Here is a 21,747-nt window from a genome sequence, read left to right on the forward strand (position 1 = left end):
AAACAATTTATTTTATATTCTTCTTATAAATTATATTTTTTAATTTCATTAATATTAATATGTACTAAATAATATAATTATGTGGAATGAAAGTTACTTTTTTAATAAAAATAATAAACTGCATATAAAAAATTATTTTTATTTTGTGTGATTTTTTAAAATTAATGCTGAACAAAACACAGAAGTACAAAAATTAATTTAAATTTTATTATCCGTCTTTGCAGAGTTAAATCTAAGCTCTTTATGTCATGTAAAAAAACAAATATAATTTTCATACATACAATAATATTGAAGATTAAAAAGATTATATTTTTTTGTACATTTCTATTTTTAATAAAATATATCATCCATTCATTGAATTGAATATTAATACTATTGATAATTTTATAAAATTTTAAAGATTTTAAAATCTTTTTAATATAAAATATATATTTAAAATTTAATATTTAAATGCAAATTAGATGTTCTAACATATTGCACAATAAATTAAAACATTTTAAGACATATATAACATTTGATTTAAATCTTAATATAATTTATCAAAAAAATGTTTTAAACATTTATATATTTTTCCATTTAAAAAAATTTAAAATTTATTGGGATATATCGCCCAATAAAATAATCTATAATTATATTTTGTAAACAAATAATAAAATATATATAGCTTATTTATAGCTTACTTTATATTGGACAATAAAGGACTTCATGTCCTAAAATAAAAATCATGATAAAAATGAGATACAATCAAGTAAGTGTGAGACCAAATCTCTGGGCTATTTCTGGTGTATGTGAAGTTGCAACTGCGAGTAAAAGTGGTACATCTGCTGCATCAAGATCGAGAGCATATGTCAGATTTGCAATACTAGCATCACATATTTCTGTTGTCAATAACATTTCTGCTAATGCTTCACTTTTTAGCCACATTTCTCTTAGTTTTGCTTCCAATATACCTATACACTATAATTGAAATAAAAATTATAAATATATATGTTATGCTATCTTATTTTAAATAAAATAATTATTTTAAATATTTTTATATGTTTAAAACATTTTTTGATATTTCTATCTAACACTTAAATTTAAAATTAATAATAATGATTTCTTACTTGCGAAGCTGAACGATATTTTCGCCATAAATAAGCAAAACTTTCCAACATATTGGCTACAAGTCTTGACATTCCGATTGGTAATGGTGCAGTATGTAAGGGCATATTATTAGATATAATTCCAACATGCCAAGTATCTAAATCGGCTAAAATACAAAGTGATTCGGCAATTGATTGATCAATAATCGGAAAACGTACACTGGCAAGACATTCTTCACGTATGCAGTACCACCATTCTTTGTTTATTTCAGATTCATTTTTATTTTCTTCTTGCTGAACAACTTTCTTTTTTCTTCTTTTTTTCTTTTTTAATAAACCTTGTAAGACTAAACCCCATGTATAGGATGATTCAGAATTATTTAATCCCTGTGATTCTTCAGATTTTATACTATTTTGTAGAAGTGTCCTTGTAAAACCAGTATCCTGGGGTAAATCAGTCTTCTTTATTTTTTTTGTTCTGTAATTAGAAATTTTACATCTACAATTAATCTTATCTGTTGTCAATATTTATTATAGTCCGCGACACTAACCGCGGCATAGGTAATTCAACGACACTGCTAGCTTCCATCAAAGTTTCTAGACTATTTGATCTAGATAATCCAACATTTCCATCGCCTACAGTATTACCACAAGTACGTAATACTTCTGTTGCATTTGTAGGAGTTTCAAGAACTTGTTTATAATTATCATAATTCTGTGATGGTATATAGCCTTCCCCATTACATCTTTGGCAAAACCTTAAAGATCTTGGAGATACTCCTGGTGACTGAATACTTTTAGATGATTCAGGAAAGTTTCTTTGAATAATTTTTCTCAATACACCTTCCGGCAATTGTGCAGATGTACTTGGTACCCTTGTGAACATATATGAACATTGACAATTATATCCAAGTCGCGGTCGTGACAATGTTTTCACAGACTTTTCTTCATCACCAAGTGTAAAAAAGACATAGGAATCTTTCATCTCGTTAACTGTACTTTGACCAGTTTCAAATTCTGGTCTGGTAGAATATAATTTTAATGTACGCGTATCATCAAATTCTTGAAAAGTATCTATTTTAGAATTTATATATGTTTCTTCTAAATCATCATTATCCATTTTTTTTTCAAAATTTCGCAGAGAAACTTCAGAATAGTTTTGTATATCAGTCTTTGTCATGTCGATATCTTGTGATTCAATTTCGTTAACTATTATTTTAACTTTGCTTGATGCACAAGTTTTTTTGTCAACAATACTCTTTACATTGCTATCATTATCTTGAGGAAATTCTTTCAAAGTAAATTTTGTATTTCTTTCAGATTCTGATGATTTCAAGACAAATGAATCTAGATTTGATTCCATTGTAATACTACGTTTAAGAGAGCTAAGAGATCCTTCTACTCTTAATCTTTCGACATTGTATTGAGGATAAGAGTTTTGCATGATAGCATTGTCACTTTCTGTATCAGATGAAACCTCTTGTACAGGAATTTTTTTTCTAGTAGATGTGTGTAATACATGTTGTGATGTCAATGATTCTCGATCATTACACGTTATTTTTGTTGTGAATAAATGCGGTCGTTTTATTTTCGCTTGTTCTAGAAGATTTGCAGCTTCTTGAATATCTTGTTCAGTAACGCAACAATATTCTTGTCGTTTCTGCACTACTCCACTACGAATGAAATATGATAAAAAAAATAAAACAGAATTAATCAAATTAACTTTTTGAGGATCACCCGCAACAACTGTATGTGCAATCTTGATAGGATTACTTAATGCACCATATAAGTCACCTAATTGAGCCCATAATGGATTACAAGGATACCAGGTACCTAATTTCTCCATCTAAAAAAAATATAATAAATATATTTTATTCCTAAGTATGGCATGGCATATTGAATTAAAGCAAAGAATTATAAAAAAGATTTGAATTATTTACCAATTGTCGATCATGAATTGGCAGTGTAGTATATATCCAACCAAGATGATATGTTAAAACAGCAGTTACAACAGTACTTAAAAAACTAAAATATACAAATGTTAAAATTTCAATTTAAAAGCATAGTATTTTTCATTTAAATACTTACAAATTAGTTGATTTTGTATCAGTATTATCTAACAATTGACACATTTGTTCCAAACTATGATGCAATATACTCATTTTATGTTCTATTTTCACTGAATTAAGTAATATATCATGCCATAATAAAGGTGTACGTGAATATAAATCTGCATTTATATTTGTAAGTAAACGCAATAACGAAACAATGATTCGTGAAGAAGATCTATAGAGTCGTTCAGGAAGCTGCATTCCCTTATTTTGAACATTGATATTAGCTGATTCAATAGAGAAATATCGTAAACGATCCAGCATTCCTTCTAATAAAGCCATATGCTCTAATAGACAAGTTTCTATTTTTCTGTAATGCAAAACAACATACTTTTTTAAATTATTATTTTTGATATAATAAAATTTTACATAAAATAAGAGAGTTACGAGATAAGTTAAGAATTAAAATTAAAATAAATTAAATTAATAATTAAAATATTCATTAATAATCTTAATTTAAATTTCAACCTTTCATGACCTTCAGCTAGTTGCACTAACATCGTTAATCCAAGTCTCGTTTTATGACGTTTAACATGACTATTTTTATTATCACTTCCATTCTCGGTCCAATATTGGATTCCGAAAGTATCATCGGAATCTGATCGTGTTAAAGAAGTAGATGCTGATCGTAACCACCTTCGACGTAAACTCGAAAGACTACCAATACCGGAGGATCCATTACTCTCCAACGATTGTGAACCTGAATTAATATCGTATTACATCTCAAAAAATAAATGTCAATAAATCGTTTTTACATAATTTAACTTGAATCGATACATAAATATGTATATTTAACTTACTCCCTGATGGTGGGGGTATATCTATATTCCATCCACTACCAGTACTAGAACAAGTAGAATTTTTTCTAATATCAGCGTTTAATTCTGATCCCGATAAATTTCCAGAACTAGGTCGAGATACTGAAAAATTTTCAATAATAAATTTTCAATAAATATATATCTAATTCCAATTGATTTAATTTAAATTAATGATATTATAATATTATTTTGCAAATGTTACATACACATAGTTTGCATACTGGAATTAGAATCAAAATTCACGGAACGGCCTAATCCTTCGTCCGAAACTTTCTCGCTGAAACATGATTGAATAATAAATCAAATATTGTATCCATATATCAATTGTAATGTGAAATCGATAACTGTCTTATTAAGAACGAATAAGCTTACCTCTGTTTGCATATATTGTGTTCTGTAATTGGAAAAACTTTTGTGCACATGATGCAAGATGGTGAATTCATTGAATGGATCTTGAAAATAAAAAATATATGAAAAATTATTTTATATTTTTATAAAATATTAATATCATTTACTTTCAATAGGATTTTGTTTTTATATTTTACCTTAAATGAAGATCCTCTGTATGTCATCGCCACGGTACCAAACACCATTTCGCTTAATAAGCTCACATCATCTTCGCTTATTTTTTCTCGCTAAAAATTTATAATTATTTATATAAAATAATATCTTGAAAAATATATTCATTAAATTATTCAATTTTTTTTATATAATATTAATTAAAAATTATTTTTTTTAATAATTTTTCTTTACCTCAAAGATGCGATTGTTTCCGAAATTAATTGAATCATCATTCGAACCAATATTGTTTTTAAGCTTAAACATAGCTGTTTTATTTTTACACCATTTTTTCTCCAAAGAAAGAGAATCAAAAAGAAGTTTTCTTCCGCGCCATTCGCATTCTCGAAACAATAAGATTCGAACTCGACTTGTTCCAATGCATAACGCTGAAATTCTACAAATATTGAAAATTATATACAATGCAAACTGATAATAATATCAAAAATAAAGAATTTGTTATGATCTTCAAAAAATATTATCATGCTAATAAATTATGGTATATTAGAAAAATCATGTAAATAAATAAAATAAAATTGTTTCATATGAGATTACATGAAAAATTGTATGAAACAATATTTTAATCTTGTAATCTTCTAATCTTTAATTTGTAATCTTCTAATATTATATTGAAATAATATAGTTAGTTTTCCTTATGTAACTTTATAATCTATGTATAGCAAATTTTAAATATATAGCAATTTCACGATTATTAAAAATAATATTCCTAGCATGCAAAATTTAATATGATTTATAATAAATAATTTATTATAATTTATAATAATTTATAATAAAAATCTCTAATTAAGTATTTTTATTCAATATTTATTTATATTATATATCAAGATCTTAATAAAGATATAATTTTTTTTTGTTAAAATATAATAAAAAAAAATATAAATAATAAATGTGCAATATAAATATTTAAATAGATTAAAAATGTTTAGAATAAATATTCGTAAAGAATTAATATATAGAGGTCAATTTTGCAGATCGATGCATAAGCCAAGTCACGAGCATGTTAGTAACGATGAGATTATGTCTCCCGCCAATGGATAAATAGAAACGAACGTAACACAAAATAGGTTAAGGTAGATTGAAAATATGGACTTCAAAAAAAATGGCAAGTTATATATATATATATATATATATTTTTTTTCAATAAAAATTGATTTTTTCTGATAGGAGAAATGTAGAATAATTATTGGAATAATATGGAAGGCTTCGATGATCGATGCGCTATGTCAGCAATAGATATCGAGAGCATGAATAAGATCGATAAATATAGAACAATGACGATATAAAGAGATACGTACGAATAAAAATGAATGGGAATAAATAACGAGGTATACTCAAAAAAAAAAAATAGGCAACTATTCTCACCTATCATCTTCTTCTGTTCCAACGTTTGATGCTACAATAGTTTGAACGTTGTTTTTGAAACTCTTCCTCGAAAGGAACAGCTTATCAAGCAAAGGCATCATAAACGAACGATCGTTTATAGCTACCGCATTGCTTGCTAACTTTGTTTCGTTTTCGGTCTATCATGTCACAAGGAACTGCACCATACATGTTCACGAGTATCAGTCAACTGTAAATAAAGTCACGTGCGGAGGAGTCATATGATTGCCCGAGATTACTATGTCCCGTTCAGTCGACATCGAATGGAATGTTTTCCGGCTCTTTTCGTTCTTTGCCGTCACTATTTATTTCACTTCTCCCAGGCCAGGGAACCGGTTCAATGAAATGCTGATAAAAATATCAAAAGCATGATAAGAATAGGAAAAAAAACAAATTCGTACAATCGAAACCGATTATTGACTGCGCATGATAATTTGATTATAATAGAAGTTGTAGTATGTACCGCAAGAGTGCAGTACTCATCAATATTAACGATTTCGTTGCAACCATATTTGAATTTTTTTTTCGTTTTAAAAGTTATTAGACGATAAAATATTTTCAAGACGATAACATAGTTTCAAATAGTTAGTAAGTTTCCTATTTATTTTATTTTATACATAAAAAAATTATATTATAAAAAATCTCGATAAACAATAAGAAATGTAAAGTATAGAAAAAACTAACTATAGAAAAAAATGTCATTTTAGAAAGAAAATCAAGAACTTCAAAAAGTATTATTCATTGCATACATATATATTAAATAACGTTTATTAAATTGATAAAATCGTTTAACGAATTGAAATATATAGTAATTTTATTTGCAAAAAAATAATGTATACATCTAAAATTAAATATTTAAAGAGTTAATAAATCGATGCATTAAAATAGTTGAAAATATGGAAAAATTAAATGTTACAAATAAAGTCTAATTCTTTTGCTTCATAATCTTTAGGATCTCGGCGTACAGGAACATCAAAATCAATATTTCTACGCATTTTATTAGCCAATATAAGACGATGGACATATTCTGTATCCCTAATATCTTCTGATGTATCAAATGCTCGTTTAACATAATTTTTATTTGATACTGGCATATATACCGGATATTCAATGTTAAAGGTTATAATTAGATCTCCTTTTCCTTTTGGATTTTCTGGTAATGGCAATCCTTCTCCAAGTATGCGTTTCTTATAATCTGGTCTATTTTATAGTAAAAAAGAATGTTACATATTTTTTTTTATAAATTATTATTATATTATTATTATAAAATAATAGAATTAATATAAAACAATATAAAATAATATAAAATATTGTCAATTTTTTTTATTTAAGAAGAATCTCTCAACAATTATATTTATTTTTAGGATTTATTATGTTAAACGTAAAATAATTATTCATAATTATAAACAAACAAGGAAGGAAAGTGAAATGGATTGGAAATGGAGATGGTGGCACGTACGTGATGACAGACGTTAGTGGTATTCGAAGGGTTCTGTCGTCGAGGGTGTCGACGGTGACCACTGTTCCGGTCAGTGCCTCTCGCAGAAAGATATCGACCGTCATGTGCAAGTCAGAGCCCTCTCTTCGGAAGGTCTCGTGAGGCCGGTCCTCCGTGATGAAGATTACATCCGCTACGCTGACGTGCTTAGGACTGAGTAAAGATATTATGCGAACCACTACGATTAACCCATTTCTGTCCGTCATAAAACGATGCATTTTAAATGCATTCTTTATGAAATTCCACCCAATATAAGCAAAAATTTGTTGTAATAAATTTTTGTGAAGAAAGAAAAAATGAATTTGATTCTATTTCTATTTACGTATTATAAAAATACGTAATAAGAATACTTTTATTTTATCAAACAGAAATGATTTAAATTTGAATATATTCTATTAAATAAAAGAAGACAAAAATATTTTTTTTAATTATCATTAATAATTTACCAGGTATTTTCGTGGGTCCTTGGTCACCTTCCTCTGGAAATGTTATCCTCGTCCCTGTCGGTATGCCTGGTTTAATAGGTATTGTTAAAATTTTTTCTTTTACCACTGTCATAGATTTATCATCCCCTACCAAAACCAATCTCTGTATCTTCATTTTCTTAATTCCACCAAGAAAAACCTATTCATATCGAGATAAAAGAAGTAGATCTCTTAAAATTGATTACAAATACAAATAAAGGATTAAGATCTATATTAGAGTATTTGATAAAATATAATCAATGATCAATTGTATAAATAATGATAAGGGATTAACATAACGTAATGAATAATAAATTTAAGATGTATTCACACATCTTAAAATTTATGATTTATAAAAATATATAAATAAAAAAATATTTTTATTTGATATGACGAGTCACACGTTATCTACTGATTAAAACTGGGAACAGAAAACTATAAATAAATAGAATATCGATACGATACCTCCAGAAGGGTTAAGTACAAGGTTTTTATCAGAGGCTCTTCTTTACGTTTTATACCCCGCCCCTCGAGAAATTCGAGCAGAGATGGAGACTGCGTTACTGCGTAGATTAGATCAGCATAAGGACTTTCGGTACCGAAGAATTCCCTGTAGAGATACTTCTAATGAGAAAGGTGTAGATAGATCGGATCGTAAATATTCAAAGTTTTCAAATGATTGTTAAGTTAATCATACGTTTAGATAAAATTAAGGATATATAATTGATATAATTGATGTAATAATATTGAAATGTATGAAATTGGAGGAAAAAAAAAGATAGAATACAAATAAAATTACGAAAAAAGATTATATTCTATGAAATTTCACTTATTTTAGTATAATATTATATGTATAATATATATTAGTATAATAATAATATGATTTGAATACCTATAAGTTCTCATCGGTTCTCCATGATAAACATATGGACAGATGAATTCTTCGACTCCAGGTATGCCATTTTTAAGACCTTCCTCACCGAATTGATCATATACAGTTCTTTTAAGAGGATCTGAAAGCACATCGTATGCTTCAGTTACCAAGGCAAAAATAGTACTTAAACTTTCATCCTTTGCTCTTTTTGGATTGTATCGTATCGCTAAACGTCGAAATCTGGAAATATATAAATTATTTAATAAAAATTAAAAATTATATAATTGAAAATAAATATGTTTATTCTTATATTGAAATAATAATTTGCAATATAATCTGATCAATTAATTATTATTATTCATTATTAATGTTGATGATATTTTGCAACATAGAATCATTGTCGAATTGACGAAGAAGACAGAAAATAAATATTAATATTATAAATTATATCATCTTACTCACGCTGATTTGATTTCCAAATCGTCGCAATCTTTTGTCAACGATAATACACCATAGTAATCTATACCACGCTTATCACATGTACAAGTTTCGTCGCATGACATGATTATTCTATTTTTATTCTTTTGCTAAATTTTTAAAAATTGTTTTTACTAAGTAGAAAAAAGAATTTGAACAAGATGGTGGAAGAAACACTTACACAAGCGACTATCTTCTGTTGTTACATATACACGGCTGATGTCATGGAAGAATGTCGATCAAAAAATAAAAGAAAGAAAATCGCATCGTTTCTTAACGATTTTTCAAGTGTTATCAACAACCAACGCGCCCCTCTCGACAACGAAATACAATCTACGCTCGTGTGTTAGCTTTTGTAATTATTAAACGTCTCATGTCCGACATTTATTGTTGAACACAGAACGATCATTAAATAGCTATTTATTGATATTCCATCTAAAGAAAAGATTCTCATGGATGCTTCTGAATTAATTTTGAACCTCGTGCAGAAAGGTGAGAATCAAAATAAGAAATTTCTTTGTGAATTTTATTCATTATTGTTGCCAGAATTATTAACAACGTAATAAAAATGCAATTGATACTAATACTTATACAATTTATTTCTTATTACGATTTTTTGTTTCAAAACACCATCATTAAGACTGTTTGAAATTTTATTTTTTTTAATTTATTTAATTCAATTTCAATGTCTAAATATTATCTAAATATATATATATTAACTTTGATTATGAAAATATATTTTTTTACTAAGAAATATAAATAAAATAATTTGTAGCCGCGGTTAAAACGGAAGTTAAGGAAAAAAATTTAAGCGATTGCGAAGGATTTTCTAATTGTGATAGTCCATCTCCTAGTCAACATGCAATCGACAACAATACGTTCTCCTGTAGCGCGCCTGAAAAATCGCGAGGAAATTGTAAAAAGGAAAAATCTGAAGAAGAAATGTTTAAGGTTTCCTTGGCGACGAACGACGAAGATTTGGAAAACGATAAAGAGAATGTATTAAAGAAGAAGATACGGTTGGAAGCGAGACAGATTTGTAGTAATCGTGAAAAAAGCGATGAAGAGAAAATCTTCGTGCTGCAGCAACTCGGTCGATCGCAGATACGTCCAGAAGGATTCCCGGCATTTCTATGCATCGATGGGAGAATTGCCGATTCGAATGGAGTTAAACGAAAAATCCCACGACCAGCGAACGCTTTCATGTTATTCGCCAATGAATGGCGGAAAAAGCTCGCTGCGGAAAATCCTCGGGAATCTAACAAGGATATTAGTGTTAGGCTAGTTTTTTTTCTTTATAATACGTACATAATATTAAATATAACACATACATAATATTAAATAGTTGTAAAATATTTATATTTCATATTTTTATTTTATGTACAACTTATTCTTCGTATTAAATATCTTTTTTGGGTAGAATTAAAATTTTATATACTTTCAATAATTTAAAAAATAATTATATATATATAGAATATTGTAAATTATATTTTTTATTTTATTGTACAGATTAGGCATTCTTTGGAAGAACATGGCAAAAGACGTAAAGGAAAAATACTTTGCCCTGGCCCGGGAAGTGGACGCGGAGCATAAGAGGAAGTATCCCGGTACGCTTTATGCCTATAGTCTCTCTTCAAACCAATATGACCTCGTTTTCGCGTTTGTAGCGGCTCGTCGAAGTTTACCGATACGACTGAATGTTCGTGCCTCGCGTTTGGTAGGTACACGATAGTTTCTTGTGATCCTTACAAACACAAAAAAGGATAAAAACGATCGTGAAAAATGATAGACCAAATTTGAAACGAATTTACACATTTATCAATCATCCATGTACAAATTCTATAAAGAGAAATTGTAAATTAAATTTTAATCAATATTGATTTTAAATTTTTTTTTTTAAATATCAATTTCTATAAAAATAATTCCATTTTCAATTTATTTTTTATTTTCAGCGATTCTTTGATCAATTCACATTTGATTTTCTTAATATTTTGCAAAAAAAAAAAAAGAAAATTGCGTTTGGTCAATCAGGAGAAAAGAATATTACCAGTCAGTCGAATGTGTCAATGACCGACACTAAACATTTAAGAAGTTCTCACGGATTTTGCAGCGAGGATCTGCATACTAGCTAGGAGGACATTTAATCGCGTGAATGCTCAGTAACACGGGATATGTGAGGAATAATCGCGCTTGTCGGTGGGTGTAGGTAGTAGGTAGGTAGGTAGAGCGCGGTCGTGTATCGGGCAGGTTCCTAGAGTCGCGTCGCAATCAATACCTCCGGTTTCTACTGTTCCCTCCTGCCCGTTCCCCGTCACTCACCCGAGAATATTTCTCCGCTTGCCACCCTGTGCCCTGTACCTCGACCCGCAAAACTCGTATCGCTCTGCTATCCCACCCACAAATCGACGAGCTATAATCGCATTTTAGCTCCTCCGCGATCGTTCGTTTTCTCCTCTGTTAGCTAATCACAGAATTCAGGACGAAAGAGAGTGCAAGAGACACATATGTATATTCATCGTGCAATAAGTCATAAACGTAATACGATTGTCTGACACAATGCATAAAATAGATTCTCTTTACAAAAAATTATGAGAATCAAAGTTGAAAAATAATTTCATAGACTTATGGATACCTTATGAATTTCAATTTTTTAAAGAAAGAATAGTGATTGAAAAAAATATTGAGCAAATTTTTAGAATTTTTGTTTGTAACTATAATATTATAAAAACAGAATTCAATAATGTAAATTGATTGGAAAAAATATTGCATTGTAATGCAATAATTATATTGACTCACACATGTATTTTGAAATTGCAAAAAATTCTAATTTTAGGAGGTATTATTTCCTCTATACTTTTGAGATATAATTTTTTGTATTTAGAAAAAAGGGATTCATTTCTTTTTCATGCTCAGTTATTTTAATTCTATTTTATGATTATAATAATATGATATTTTGATCATTTCACGATTATTTGATTAAATTATTTTGATTGCCGTTTTGATTATTGGCTATTGATTATGCCGTTTCTGCGATTCGATGCATCAGTTTAGTTGCACGAATTGAGTGACATTAGAACGGTTTCGTAGGGGATACGAGAGTGTGCATATTCAACTATTGTAACTGTTTTAATTAATAGCGAATAATCCATGAATGCCATAGATGAACCGATACATCGAACGCAAATAGTAATTGCATATTAGACGGATCGATCGTTTGAGCCAATATCTGTTTCACTCTTAACGTAATCACATTCTCTTTTCTATTATCATATTTCCAGTGAAATTACATTAAATTAACATTAGTTTAATAAATAGTTGAACGAGAGTTTTTCTCACGAATAAACGAAAATTAAATAGTGGCAAATAAATGAAAAAAAATTTAATATTAACATTCTTTCGCAAAATGTTTCAAAATTTGAAAATTAAAACTCCTGATATGAAAAGAAATGAAGTAAAAAAAGTGTAATAAGTAACAAGGATTGTGACTAGCATATTTCATTGAATATTATAAAAATGAAAATCATAAAGATCAAGAATAATCAAAGAAAAATGCCTATTAACTAGTATAACAAGGTAGGAAAAATACATTTGATTAAAGAAACTTCTCAAAAAATCATATCATGAATCTTTTTCCAATAACATATTTGAAAAAAATATTTTCAAAATAGCTTGTTTAAAAATTAACTTTAAAAAATTTCTATTTTTTACAGAGATTCTAATTCAACATCTCAATTTGATACGTTCAATACATTGTTCAATTATAAATTATTGTATAAGAAGAAGAAAAGAATGACGTGAATCGTCTTCCCAGATGAAGGGCAACGAGCAACCGTGTAACCAGTATCGGATTGAAAGGGTGCAAAGATTCGGGCTAAATACAGTGCTAAACGGTAGTGGTGCAATCAACGATGGGCCAGCGCATAGCGAGCAAGCCGAGTGGTCAATTAAGATCACCGGAAAGTGTCGATATGCTGTGCGCGAGCGTCCGAGGACGCGGGCGAGCGGACTCGCGTGCATCTGCGCGACTGCATCGCACGCGTGACGAGGAAAAAGAGGGGTGACGCACGGTCGCACCAAGGGAAGCCGTCAAAATGTCGAGGCTCGTGCATCCAGCAGGCATATCGAGCCAAAGACACGCGAGGGAGGAGTATTCCTCGCTCTCTCCTTTCTCCACTTGCTCTCTCCCTCTGTTCCTCTCTCCTCTCGCTGTGTGTAACGATCGCCGGTCATCGATCCGCTATCGCATCGACGCGATGCTTGGTTACTCGAGAAAACGAGAGCCTCCCGTTGCTGCGAACGTCACGCGGATTTTCCTTGAAAAGCTCACGATTGATCGGATCTTATCTTTCAGATTAGATTTGGGATTTTAGAATCGATGATCCAGGGATCTAGATTAATACTAGAATTACGCATAATTAACGTGAAATTTATCAAAATGACACGTTGTTTTCGTAATTGCTGAAGATAAAATACACCTGATAAAATTATGTTAATTTTATCCTTATATAATTTTATAAAAAATGCGTTATTATATAGAACTGTCTTTAAAATAGCAATAAAATTAATCGAATAGATAATGAATTAAAATTTTGAAGAGATTTTTGAGTTAAAGCTCGTAAGATGATTTTTACTCAATCTTTGATTGGTGCAAAATTGTTTGGTACTTTTTCAAAACGAGTGCAGTAGATGTTGATATAACGCGATAAAAAGATTGCTGCAACCCCCGTATAACAAGGCGAAAAAAATTACTGCAGTCCTTGTAACGTGGTAGATAAATTTCAAAGTACAGCAAAAAAAAAAAATAACGAGGGACTTACACTTATGCACGAACTTTTTAATAGTTAAGTATGCTTTTTTACTATAAAAAATAATTTAGAACTCCGTCGAAATATTTGTTTTTCTGATTATATAATAATTTCTCGAATTTTAGATACCATCTACATCTCGCTATATTAAGTTAAGATAAATACATTTATTTATATTTTCAGAATAGAAAGAATATTTTCAGAGGAAAAACGAATAAATCTCAAAGTAAGGATAAATTTATATTCCAAATATATATATATAACAAATAAACAATGAAATGACGAAATAACGCATAATATAAGAAATCACGGATTCAAGTTAAAATGAAAAAAGAAGAAGCGATATGGACCAATACACAGCAGCCGGAGTAAACGATCCATTTAAAAGGCGAGTTCGAACTCTGGGGTAATCGATGAGAGTTGCCGAGTGGAGGGATGGTAGCAAGAATAACACGACACCTCGATCAACTCTTCTCTCTTGAACAAAAACACGTTCAATTTCAAGTGAGACGGATCCTTTGACAGAGGATCAACGGGGTGGAGGAAGCTTTTGCAAATCGATAGGCGGGCGAAAAAGGGTTTCTTCTTGGGATATTTTGCGCACATCGGGGGAGACACATCGAAGGCCGGAACTCTTTTCGTTCACCTCGTGGCTTGAACGCTCCTCGCTTCCCCAGGGTGGGGAAAAAGCCACCCTCTTGCTAGACCAGCCCCTCCCTCCCTCCCTCCCTCCCTCCCTCTCTCTCCCTCCAGCTCTGTCGGATTCGTCGATGACGAAACGCACACGTAAATTCGTCGACGTGCACGGTGCTGCCGCTCGCAAAATCAGTGCGATCCAAGTGCACCGCGAGGCAGGAACACGGGTCTCCCGTGCGCGGCCTATCGTTCCCGCTTGCGGCACGCGCGCCTCTTCTACAGAGAAGTATCAGTCAGATAGCGGGAGACGCTCGCGTAAATAGGTCGTTGGATACTGCGTTGGACGAAGAATAAATAGCCAAGAGAAATAACTCCGAGAGGAGGGTAGAAATTAAATTTATGATCGAGAGAGTGGCAATGAAAAGCGTAAAAAGTCGAATATAAGCTCGATACAAAGGTGATAAATGATATTTTAACTGGTTGAAGTGATTCACGTAGATTTTGCCCAAGCAATTGAATAAACATCGTGGGAAAAAAAGGAGAATGATCGAAGAATAAAAAAACGATCAGTGCGTTAAACATTGGAGTTTTTGCATTGGAGATTAGGTGTGTTGAGTGTGTATTTTTAATAAATCATCATGATTCGAGTGATGCTGATAAAACAAATAGGATACATCTATTTGTTTGAATGAATTTTCAATCATATCATCGATTATACAAAACTGTTTAAAAAAAAGAAGAAGAAAAGCTTCTGTAAAAACTTACCTACAAACAACACAGAGGCAAAATTAAAACACTCGTGAATAAAGAAATAAAAAATCAAATTTGTAGACACGATTGAAAACACGCGATTCTTCTTTGCCAAACAGATGAAAATAATTTCCCAATAAACTGAAATAAACTACTGATATCGATTGTGGTCAGAAAAACGTGAATTCGAGATGCGTGACGCTCGAACAAATTAGAAGAAAAAAAAAAAAGAAAAAAAAAAACGGGAGTGCGGGAGGTGTTGAAAGAAGAGAAAAAGCTTCGAGCATCGATCTTGCGCCCGATGCAGTTACTATGACGCGGGTTGTCCAATACGTTCAATTGTATCCGCTTTGGAATCGACAGGTCGCATGGCCCTCGAGCCAAGATCGCCGGGTCTATAGTTAGTAAGCCTCTGCCAGCCTTTGCGAATTGGATCAACGGCTACGCGGGGTAAACGATGACGACGAGGAGGACGAGGACAACGTCGGCGGGGACAATAATGACGCCACGCGCGACGGGACTAAAAACACTGGGTCTTCCCGACGGAATGCAGGAGGCCGATCGAACGCCTCCCGATGTACCCTTCTCTTACGTGGTCTTCCCACGTAAATTGCCGGCATATATGATAAAACAATAGAGAGGAGAAAAAAGGAGAAGAGGAAAATTTGAGAAAGAAGCAAAAAGAAGAAAAAGTAAAAAGGGGCCAATTTTTGCGATTCTTCCAAATAATAAAAAAAAGAGAGAGAAAGAGAGAAAGAGAGAAAGACAGTCGATCTCGAAAGATTTGAAACGATTCGTAGATAAAGTAAATTTGCCTCTGGTTATGTGTTCAAGGCTCGCTTGATAGGATTTAACGCGCAAACGTGGCTGATAAGCTTCGGGAAGTAAAGAAGTCATTCTTTGCGGCGCGATAAGGACCGCCCTTGGTCGCAAAGATGGACTGTTGCAACTACGTCGAGGCTTACGCGGCAGGGAGCCACTTTTATCAACAACAACATTACTTTTGCTATGATAACATGAACACCGATTACGGTGGTTATGAACCGCCACCGATCTCCAATGCAATCGAAACGAGCGCGCGATACAACGGGACTGTAACGCCTGCGTATCCTATAGGTATTTAAATGTTTAAAAGAATTTGCGAAACAAGCACTTGTTATTCATTTCAAATGTTAATTATAGTTTTATATTTATTTAAAATTATTAATTAATGTAGCGTTTATAAATGATTGATTAATTTACTTTTATTTTTAAATTAAAAAGAAGAAAGAATTGTCAGCTATAAATGTCACTAAAATTTGTGATAAAACTATGAAAATCGGTTAAAAATGACGTCAAATTTAATTATATTGTGCATTGAATCTTAAATAGGCTAATCTTAAATAGTGGGATCTAACGCACATGCGTGAAAGTCACGATTAGTAATATAGAAATATTTTTAAATATTATTTTCTCTTGTTGCAAGATTACTTGAAAATGGTAAAATTAATTTCTTATTCTTACCGCAACAAGTTTTAATATTGTAAAAGAAAATGTGCAAACTCTATGGAATTATTTAAAATTGCCCAGGAGTAATATGTAAATAACTAAAAATTAAATATCTAATGCTTGAGAAGACCTAATCTTATATATATATGTATATATAATAAGATGTTCATTCTCAGTATTTGCATTCCTTATCTACTTTTTCGCGAAGCAAAAAGACTATACAGAGTGACTCAAAAAGATAATCCATTACTTACTCTATTTATTTCTATTCATTTTTAATTTTAAATTTTCCCTTTTAATCTGTAAACTTTTGTGATACATTTATAGATTAAAAATCATCCTAATCTCTCCTGTAGATATTACTTTATTAATGCCAATCTACTATTATAATATTTTACGTGGCATAATGAATATATATATATTATAATTTCATTGTATAATCTATAAAAATTTATAAAAATTAAATTTCTAATAATTTTTTAAACGTTTTACCTGTTTCGCAGATTACGTGTACAATCCGAAAGAAGCGAGACTGCGAAAAGCGATGCGCGAGCAGAGCCGCGAATTATCCAGACGATCGATCTTGCAGAGCGCGATCGCACGTGCGAGCGTGATCGCTGGTCCAGTCACTTCCGGCGGCTTCCTGGATCACCAGCATCGTTTCGGCTGCGTTTCCTCGGCCAACATACCGATGAATTCGTCCATGGAGCCGGTTCGAGTCGCGGAACCGTGGTTTCAATCGACGCCTCGTCCAAAACCGATCCATTCACCCCGAATGACCGATTGGTACGGGAACGTGGCCGATCCTATCGAAAGACTGCAAGTAATGGGCGCGATGCATCAACGTGGCCTCGATAAATGCAAAGACGTGATGAGAAATCAGGCTGTGGCCAGCGTGGCCAATACCGTGTCTGCTGAATGCGATGCTACGTTTTCGAATAACGGATATCCGGTCGATTTCAGCGATGTTAATAGGGAAAGGGAGTTGCGTCGTCAGGAGAATATGGAGTACAATGAATTCACTGATGGTCAGAAATGGCATCCTTATCAGGTGAGTGTTTTTTCTTGGAAATTATACAGGGTGTCTCTATGGAATCCTGGAATAATTTTTCAAGTTGGTTAGTAAATAAAATGCTTTTTTGTAAAAAAAAGAGTTGAATGAAAATAAAGAATAAAATTTTGCAAATGAAGGATTGAAAAAAGATTGAACAGAGTTAATGTTAAAATAATGAAATTGCTGTAATTGAAAATTTTAATTGTATACATGGATAAAGATTTCTTTTCATGGTCAGAATTGTTTTATCAGATTATTCTATAGATAATAATTTATTTTCTTAAAAGATTTCTATAAATTGTTGATCATAGAATGGCGGGAGTGCTCATCAACATCCTAGAACGTCTCATCCTCCCCAAATGAGCAACATTCTTCACCCGAACATTCAGAATCCTGGTCCACATGGGCATGGGCCATGGGGTCAATTTTGCCATAACGTGTTACCGCGTAAGTGATAAGAAAAGATAAGAATTCGATGAAAAATCTATGAGATCGATGAAAAATAAATTTTTATCGTTCTTTCATAGATGCTTCGTCTATGCCTCGAAATATTGGAGTTCGAGGTCCGCGTCACACTGTGTTATTACGGGATCGTGTACCCGTTAGACACTGTGAATTCCCTGAAGAAACAGTGCGAATGATGTACAATCCAAGCAAACTCGATATTGAGAATGTACGAGCATCGTATACGTCTCCTGAACATCAGGTTTTCCTTTTCCTATTTTACACAATTCGTGGAAATATATCCACGAATAACGAAGAAAATAACAAAGAATCCGTCCAATAGAGAACTTATCATATTATGAATAATACAATAGATAATGACTATGTAAATTCATTTTCAGATGCCAAGAATGCTAGAAACTTCAGTAAATTCTGTTATGGATTCTGCGTCCACAATGAGGATTCGTCGCGAAGATGATGGGCCCAGATGGGAGCCGAACGCTATGAATAATAGAATGTCTATGGATAACTTAGCTGCAACAACGGTACAACATTTATATTACGATTCATCCTTCTAAAAACTTTATAAATAGAATGCAACCAATTGATTATTAAATATTGTTGAATTTATGATCAGGAATCTAGCATATCATGCGAGAAGGAACGTGAATCCCGGCGATCTGTCGAAAGATTCGAGCCGAAGAAGAAAACTGTCAGTAAGCAACCGTTGCCTGGTTTTCACCAAGCATTCGGTTCTACAGAGATCGGCAGGTTCTCCAGATCTGAGTTTTTCGTGAATATGGTGGGCGAGAGTGGCGCAAGCGTGGAAGTCGCCGACACGGAAAGTACTAATGTAAGTACGGATCGTATGTCAGAGATAAATGGGGTTGCAGTTACAACTGCGACGCACGATACATCCGTGGTCACCACGACCGCAACGACGACCGTCAGGTCATTCGATGGCGACGATAGCGAGGAAGCGAGCTTCGAAGACTCGAGTAACGACCTCGTCGCTTCTACGTCAATGGGCATGTATTGTGACCAGCCAAATATTCCTCGATGGCATAGTCCTCACGTAGGCGCTATAGGTAGCGAAATTTAAACGAATTTTTAAATTCTTTCGTGGGCTAAGAGTTTTGAAAATCTTACAGAGAATTCTCAGTCGGTTATTTTCAAAAGTGTGAACACTGAAATTTTCTCATAATCATTATTCTGAACTGTTGTATCCAAAGGAAGGATAAAAAATTTGTATGATTAAATTATAAATGAAGTTGTACTTAACGTGAAAATTTTTTGACGAATATTATTTGTATCTTATTAAATAATTAGCCCCCGAGAGAAATTAACGATTCATCAAGTGGACGTGAATTACGTCCAATTGTTTGTAGAATTATAAATTATTTTCTTCGACGTTCAAACGATCTGATAATATTTTGTATATGGAGGAAGAATCATTTGTTGTTTGTAATTAATAAATTTCAGCGAACTTATTTAAATCAATTTCTTAAATAATTATAATTTCTTTTATTTGTACAAATATTTTTTTAGAACAAATATTTTTGAATTCGTCGAAGACTATAAATGACGTACGAAAACATCCCGACAAACCACATGTTTTACTTACATGTTTGTCGAGATTGTGCCTTTAAGAGAACTGTGAAACTATTAACACATTCTCTACCCCATTTACTATTTTCGATGTACATTGAAACTTATTTTCAGGCCAAGTGATATTTTTGTCATCGATAGATAAATAAAATATAAAAAGAAAATTCTTAAATTAATTTTCATTACACGTATTTCCTAGTTGAATGTTTTATTAACATAAAAAAAAAACAGAGACAAGAAGGAGATTAATCACATATGGCCTGAAAAAAATATATTTATTCAAAAATGAACTGGCGGAGAACGTGTTAAAGGTTTTTCAAAGTTCTTAATCGAATCAAAAAACAAAAAAAAAATCAAAAGCAGCACGATATTTGCGGGTCTCGTACGTCAACTATATTAAGCTGAGCAACTTTCATTGATATATTAATATTGAAAATATTTTGTAGATAAAATATTTTATATGATTTGATAAAAAAAAACAATTTAATATAAACTTTTTTCCTTCAAAAATTTCAGTTGTCAGAATATTGTTTAAGATATCTTTTTATTATAAAAGATATTATGAAATATTAATATAATTTGTAGGTTGCTTACACTTAATAATAAAGAAATATAATCAAAATGTGTCGATAAAAGTACTTAATCGGCATCTTCCATCAAGTTGTTAGATATCGCCGACGATACACTTAAGATTAGTGTATATCGACGATGAATTATATGAATACATTAAATATATATATATATATATTTAAAGAATATATTGTACTTATATGTATAATGAAGGAACGAAAACGCGCGATGAAGAAGTATATGAATTATTTAGTAGAATAATTAGGCGACACGTATTGCCGCGCGGAGAAACGTATAAATAAAAGTGATCATTGCGAACGTAGGAAGTCGAGAAGCCGACGAATACTTCTGTTCGTGAAAAATATGTTTCTCTTAAGGGTGTGTACGGTAGTTTTGCATTCAGAACTCTTTTATTTCTCGCATCGATTGCGAAAGAATTAAATATTGAACAAAAAGAAAAAAAAAAGAAAAGGAGGAAGAAGAAAAGAAAATATCGCCACTTAGTATGTTATCGTTCTAAAATAAGTGAAAAAATTGGATCAATTTTATAAGTTAAGACTATAGATAAGTATAGATAAGATTATATAGTTATAGTAACGCAAATTCGAAAAAAATGAGGCACATAAGATTTATTGGAATTTTTTATACATCCATTTTAACGTATATTTAATATTCCATTTACTATGGTAACTTTGGGACCTTTTGAAATTAAATAAAATAGAAGAAAATATTCGCATTAACATTTCTGAGAAGTGCGATATTATATCCAAGATGCAAGATGCAAGATTTATTTTACTCGTTAAATTCATAAAATAAAATCTACAATATCTGAATTAATAGGAAAATACGATAATATTTGGATAAGAATATCTACAAGCAAAGAAACTCTCGTCTTTTATCAATCTGAGTTACAAAGATTATTTTTTGTCTCATTTTTGAAAATAACATAATTTCTATTTGTATTTCTTTTATAATCGAGTTCTGAATCCCGTGCAGGCACCTATGTAACTCGCGTTGATTGATCTATCTATCGGTACATCGACTTGATATAATTCGTGCCAGCTATCCTGTACCTATAATGGGACCAAATTAAAAGAGAAGCTTTT

General features: G+C 31.4%; 4 protein-coding genes and 1 long non-coding RNA gene across 6 annotated transcripts; 3 read left to right on the forward strand and 2 right to left on the reverse strand.

Annotated features, from left to right (window-relative positions):
• Positions 1-661: 661 nt before the first annotated feature.
• Positions 662-6,415, reverse strand: LOC409702 (folliculin-interacting protein 2). Its single transcript, XM_026445138.1, has 12 exons — positions 5,956-6,415; positions 4,768-4,969; positions 4,560-4,649; positions 4,387-4,466; positions 4,221-4,291; positions 3,997-4,116; positions 3,665-3,896; positions 3,174-3,506; positions 3,026-3,110; positions 1,637-2,931; positions 1,107-1,563; positions 662-957 (listed from the first exon to the last, which is right to left on the reverse strand). The coding sequence occupies exons 1-12, from the start codon at positions 6,054-6,056 to the stop codon at positions 745-747; spliced, it is 3,279 nt and encodes a 1,092-aa protein (XP_026300923.1). The 5' UTR covers positions 6,057-6,415; the 3' UTR covers positions 662-744.
• LOC102654842 lies at positions 5,484-7,476 on the forward strand. Its single transcript, XR_410417.3, has 4 exons — positions 5,484-5,663; positions 5,758-5,918; positions 6,926-7,150; positions 7,338-7,476. It is a non-coding gene; the product is annotated as an uncharacterized LOC102654842 (long non-coding RNA).
• Positions 6,803-9,390, reverse strand: LOC727642 (dnaJ homolog subfamily B member 13-like). Its single transcript, XM_001123348.5, has 6 exons — positions 9,272-9,390; positions 8,828-9,049; positions 8,401-8,545; positions 7,918-8,095; positions 7,433-7,604; positions 6,803-7,173 (listed from the first exon to the last, which is right to left on the reverse strand). Exons 1-6 carry the CDS (start codon positions 9,370-9,372, stop codon positions 6,879-6,881), a joined length of 1,113 nt encoding a protein of 370 aa, XP_001123348.1. The 5' UTR covers positions 9,373-9,390; the 3' UTR covers positions 6,803-6,878.
• A 298-nt stretch (positions 9,391-9,688) lies between these two features.
• Positions 9,689-10,631, forward strand: LOC113219234. The gene is made up of 2 exons (XM_026445141.1): positions 9,689-9,778; positions 10,062-10,631. The coding sequence occupies exons 1-2, from the start codon at positions 9,739-9,741 to the stop codon at positions 10,619-10,621; spliced, it is 600 nt and encodes a 199-aa protein (XP_026300926.1). The 5' UTR covers positions 9,689-9,738; the 3' UTR covers positions 10,622-10,631.
• Positions 10,632-14,871: 4,240 nt separating this feature from the next.
• On the forward strand, positions 14,872-21,145 carry LOC100578854. Of its 2 annotated transcripts, none has more exons than XM_026445140.1 (6): positions 14,872-16,593; positions 17,469-18,016; positions 18,331-18,466; positions 18,547-18,692; positions 18,865-19,008; positions 19,101-21,145. In XM_026445140.1, the coding sequence occupies exons 1-6, from the start codon at positions 16,413-16,415 to the stop codon at positions 19,563-19,565; spliced, it is 1,620 nt and encodes a 539-aa protein (XP_026300925.1). In that variant the 5' UTR covers positions 14,872-16,412; the 3' UTR covers positions 19,566-21,145. The 2 variants fall into 2 exon arrangements, with proteins under 2 accessions (XP_026300925.1, XP_026300924.1); XM_026445139.1 differs by having other exon boundaries at positions 16,413-16,593; positions 18,547-18,725.
• The last annotated feature ends 602 nt before the right edge of the window (positions 21,146-21,747 follow it).

Source organism: Apis mellifera, linkage group LG14 (assembly GCF_003254395.2).
Source record: "Apis mellifera strain DH4 linkage group LG14, Amel_HAv3.1, whole genome shotgun sequence".
NCBI classification, from domain to species: domain Eukaryota; kingdom Metazoa; phylum Arthropoda; class Insecta; order Hymenoptera; family Apidae; genus Apis; species Apis mellifera.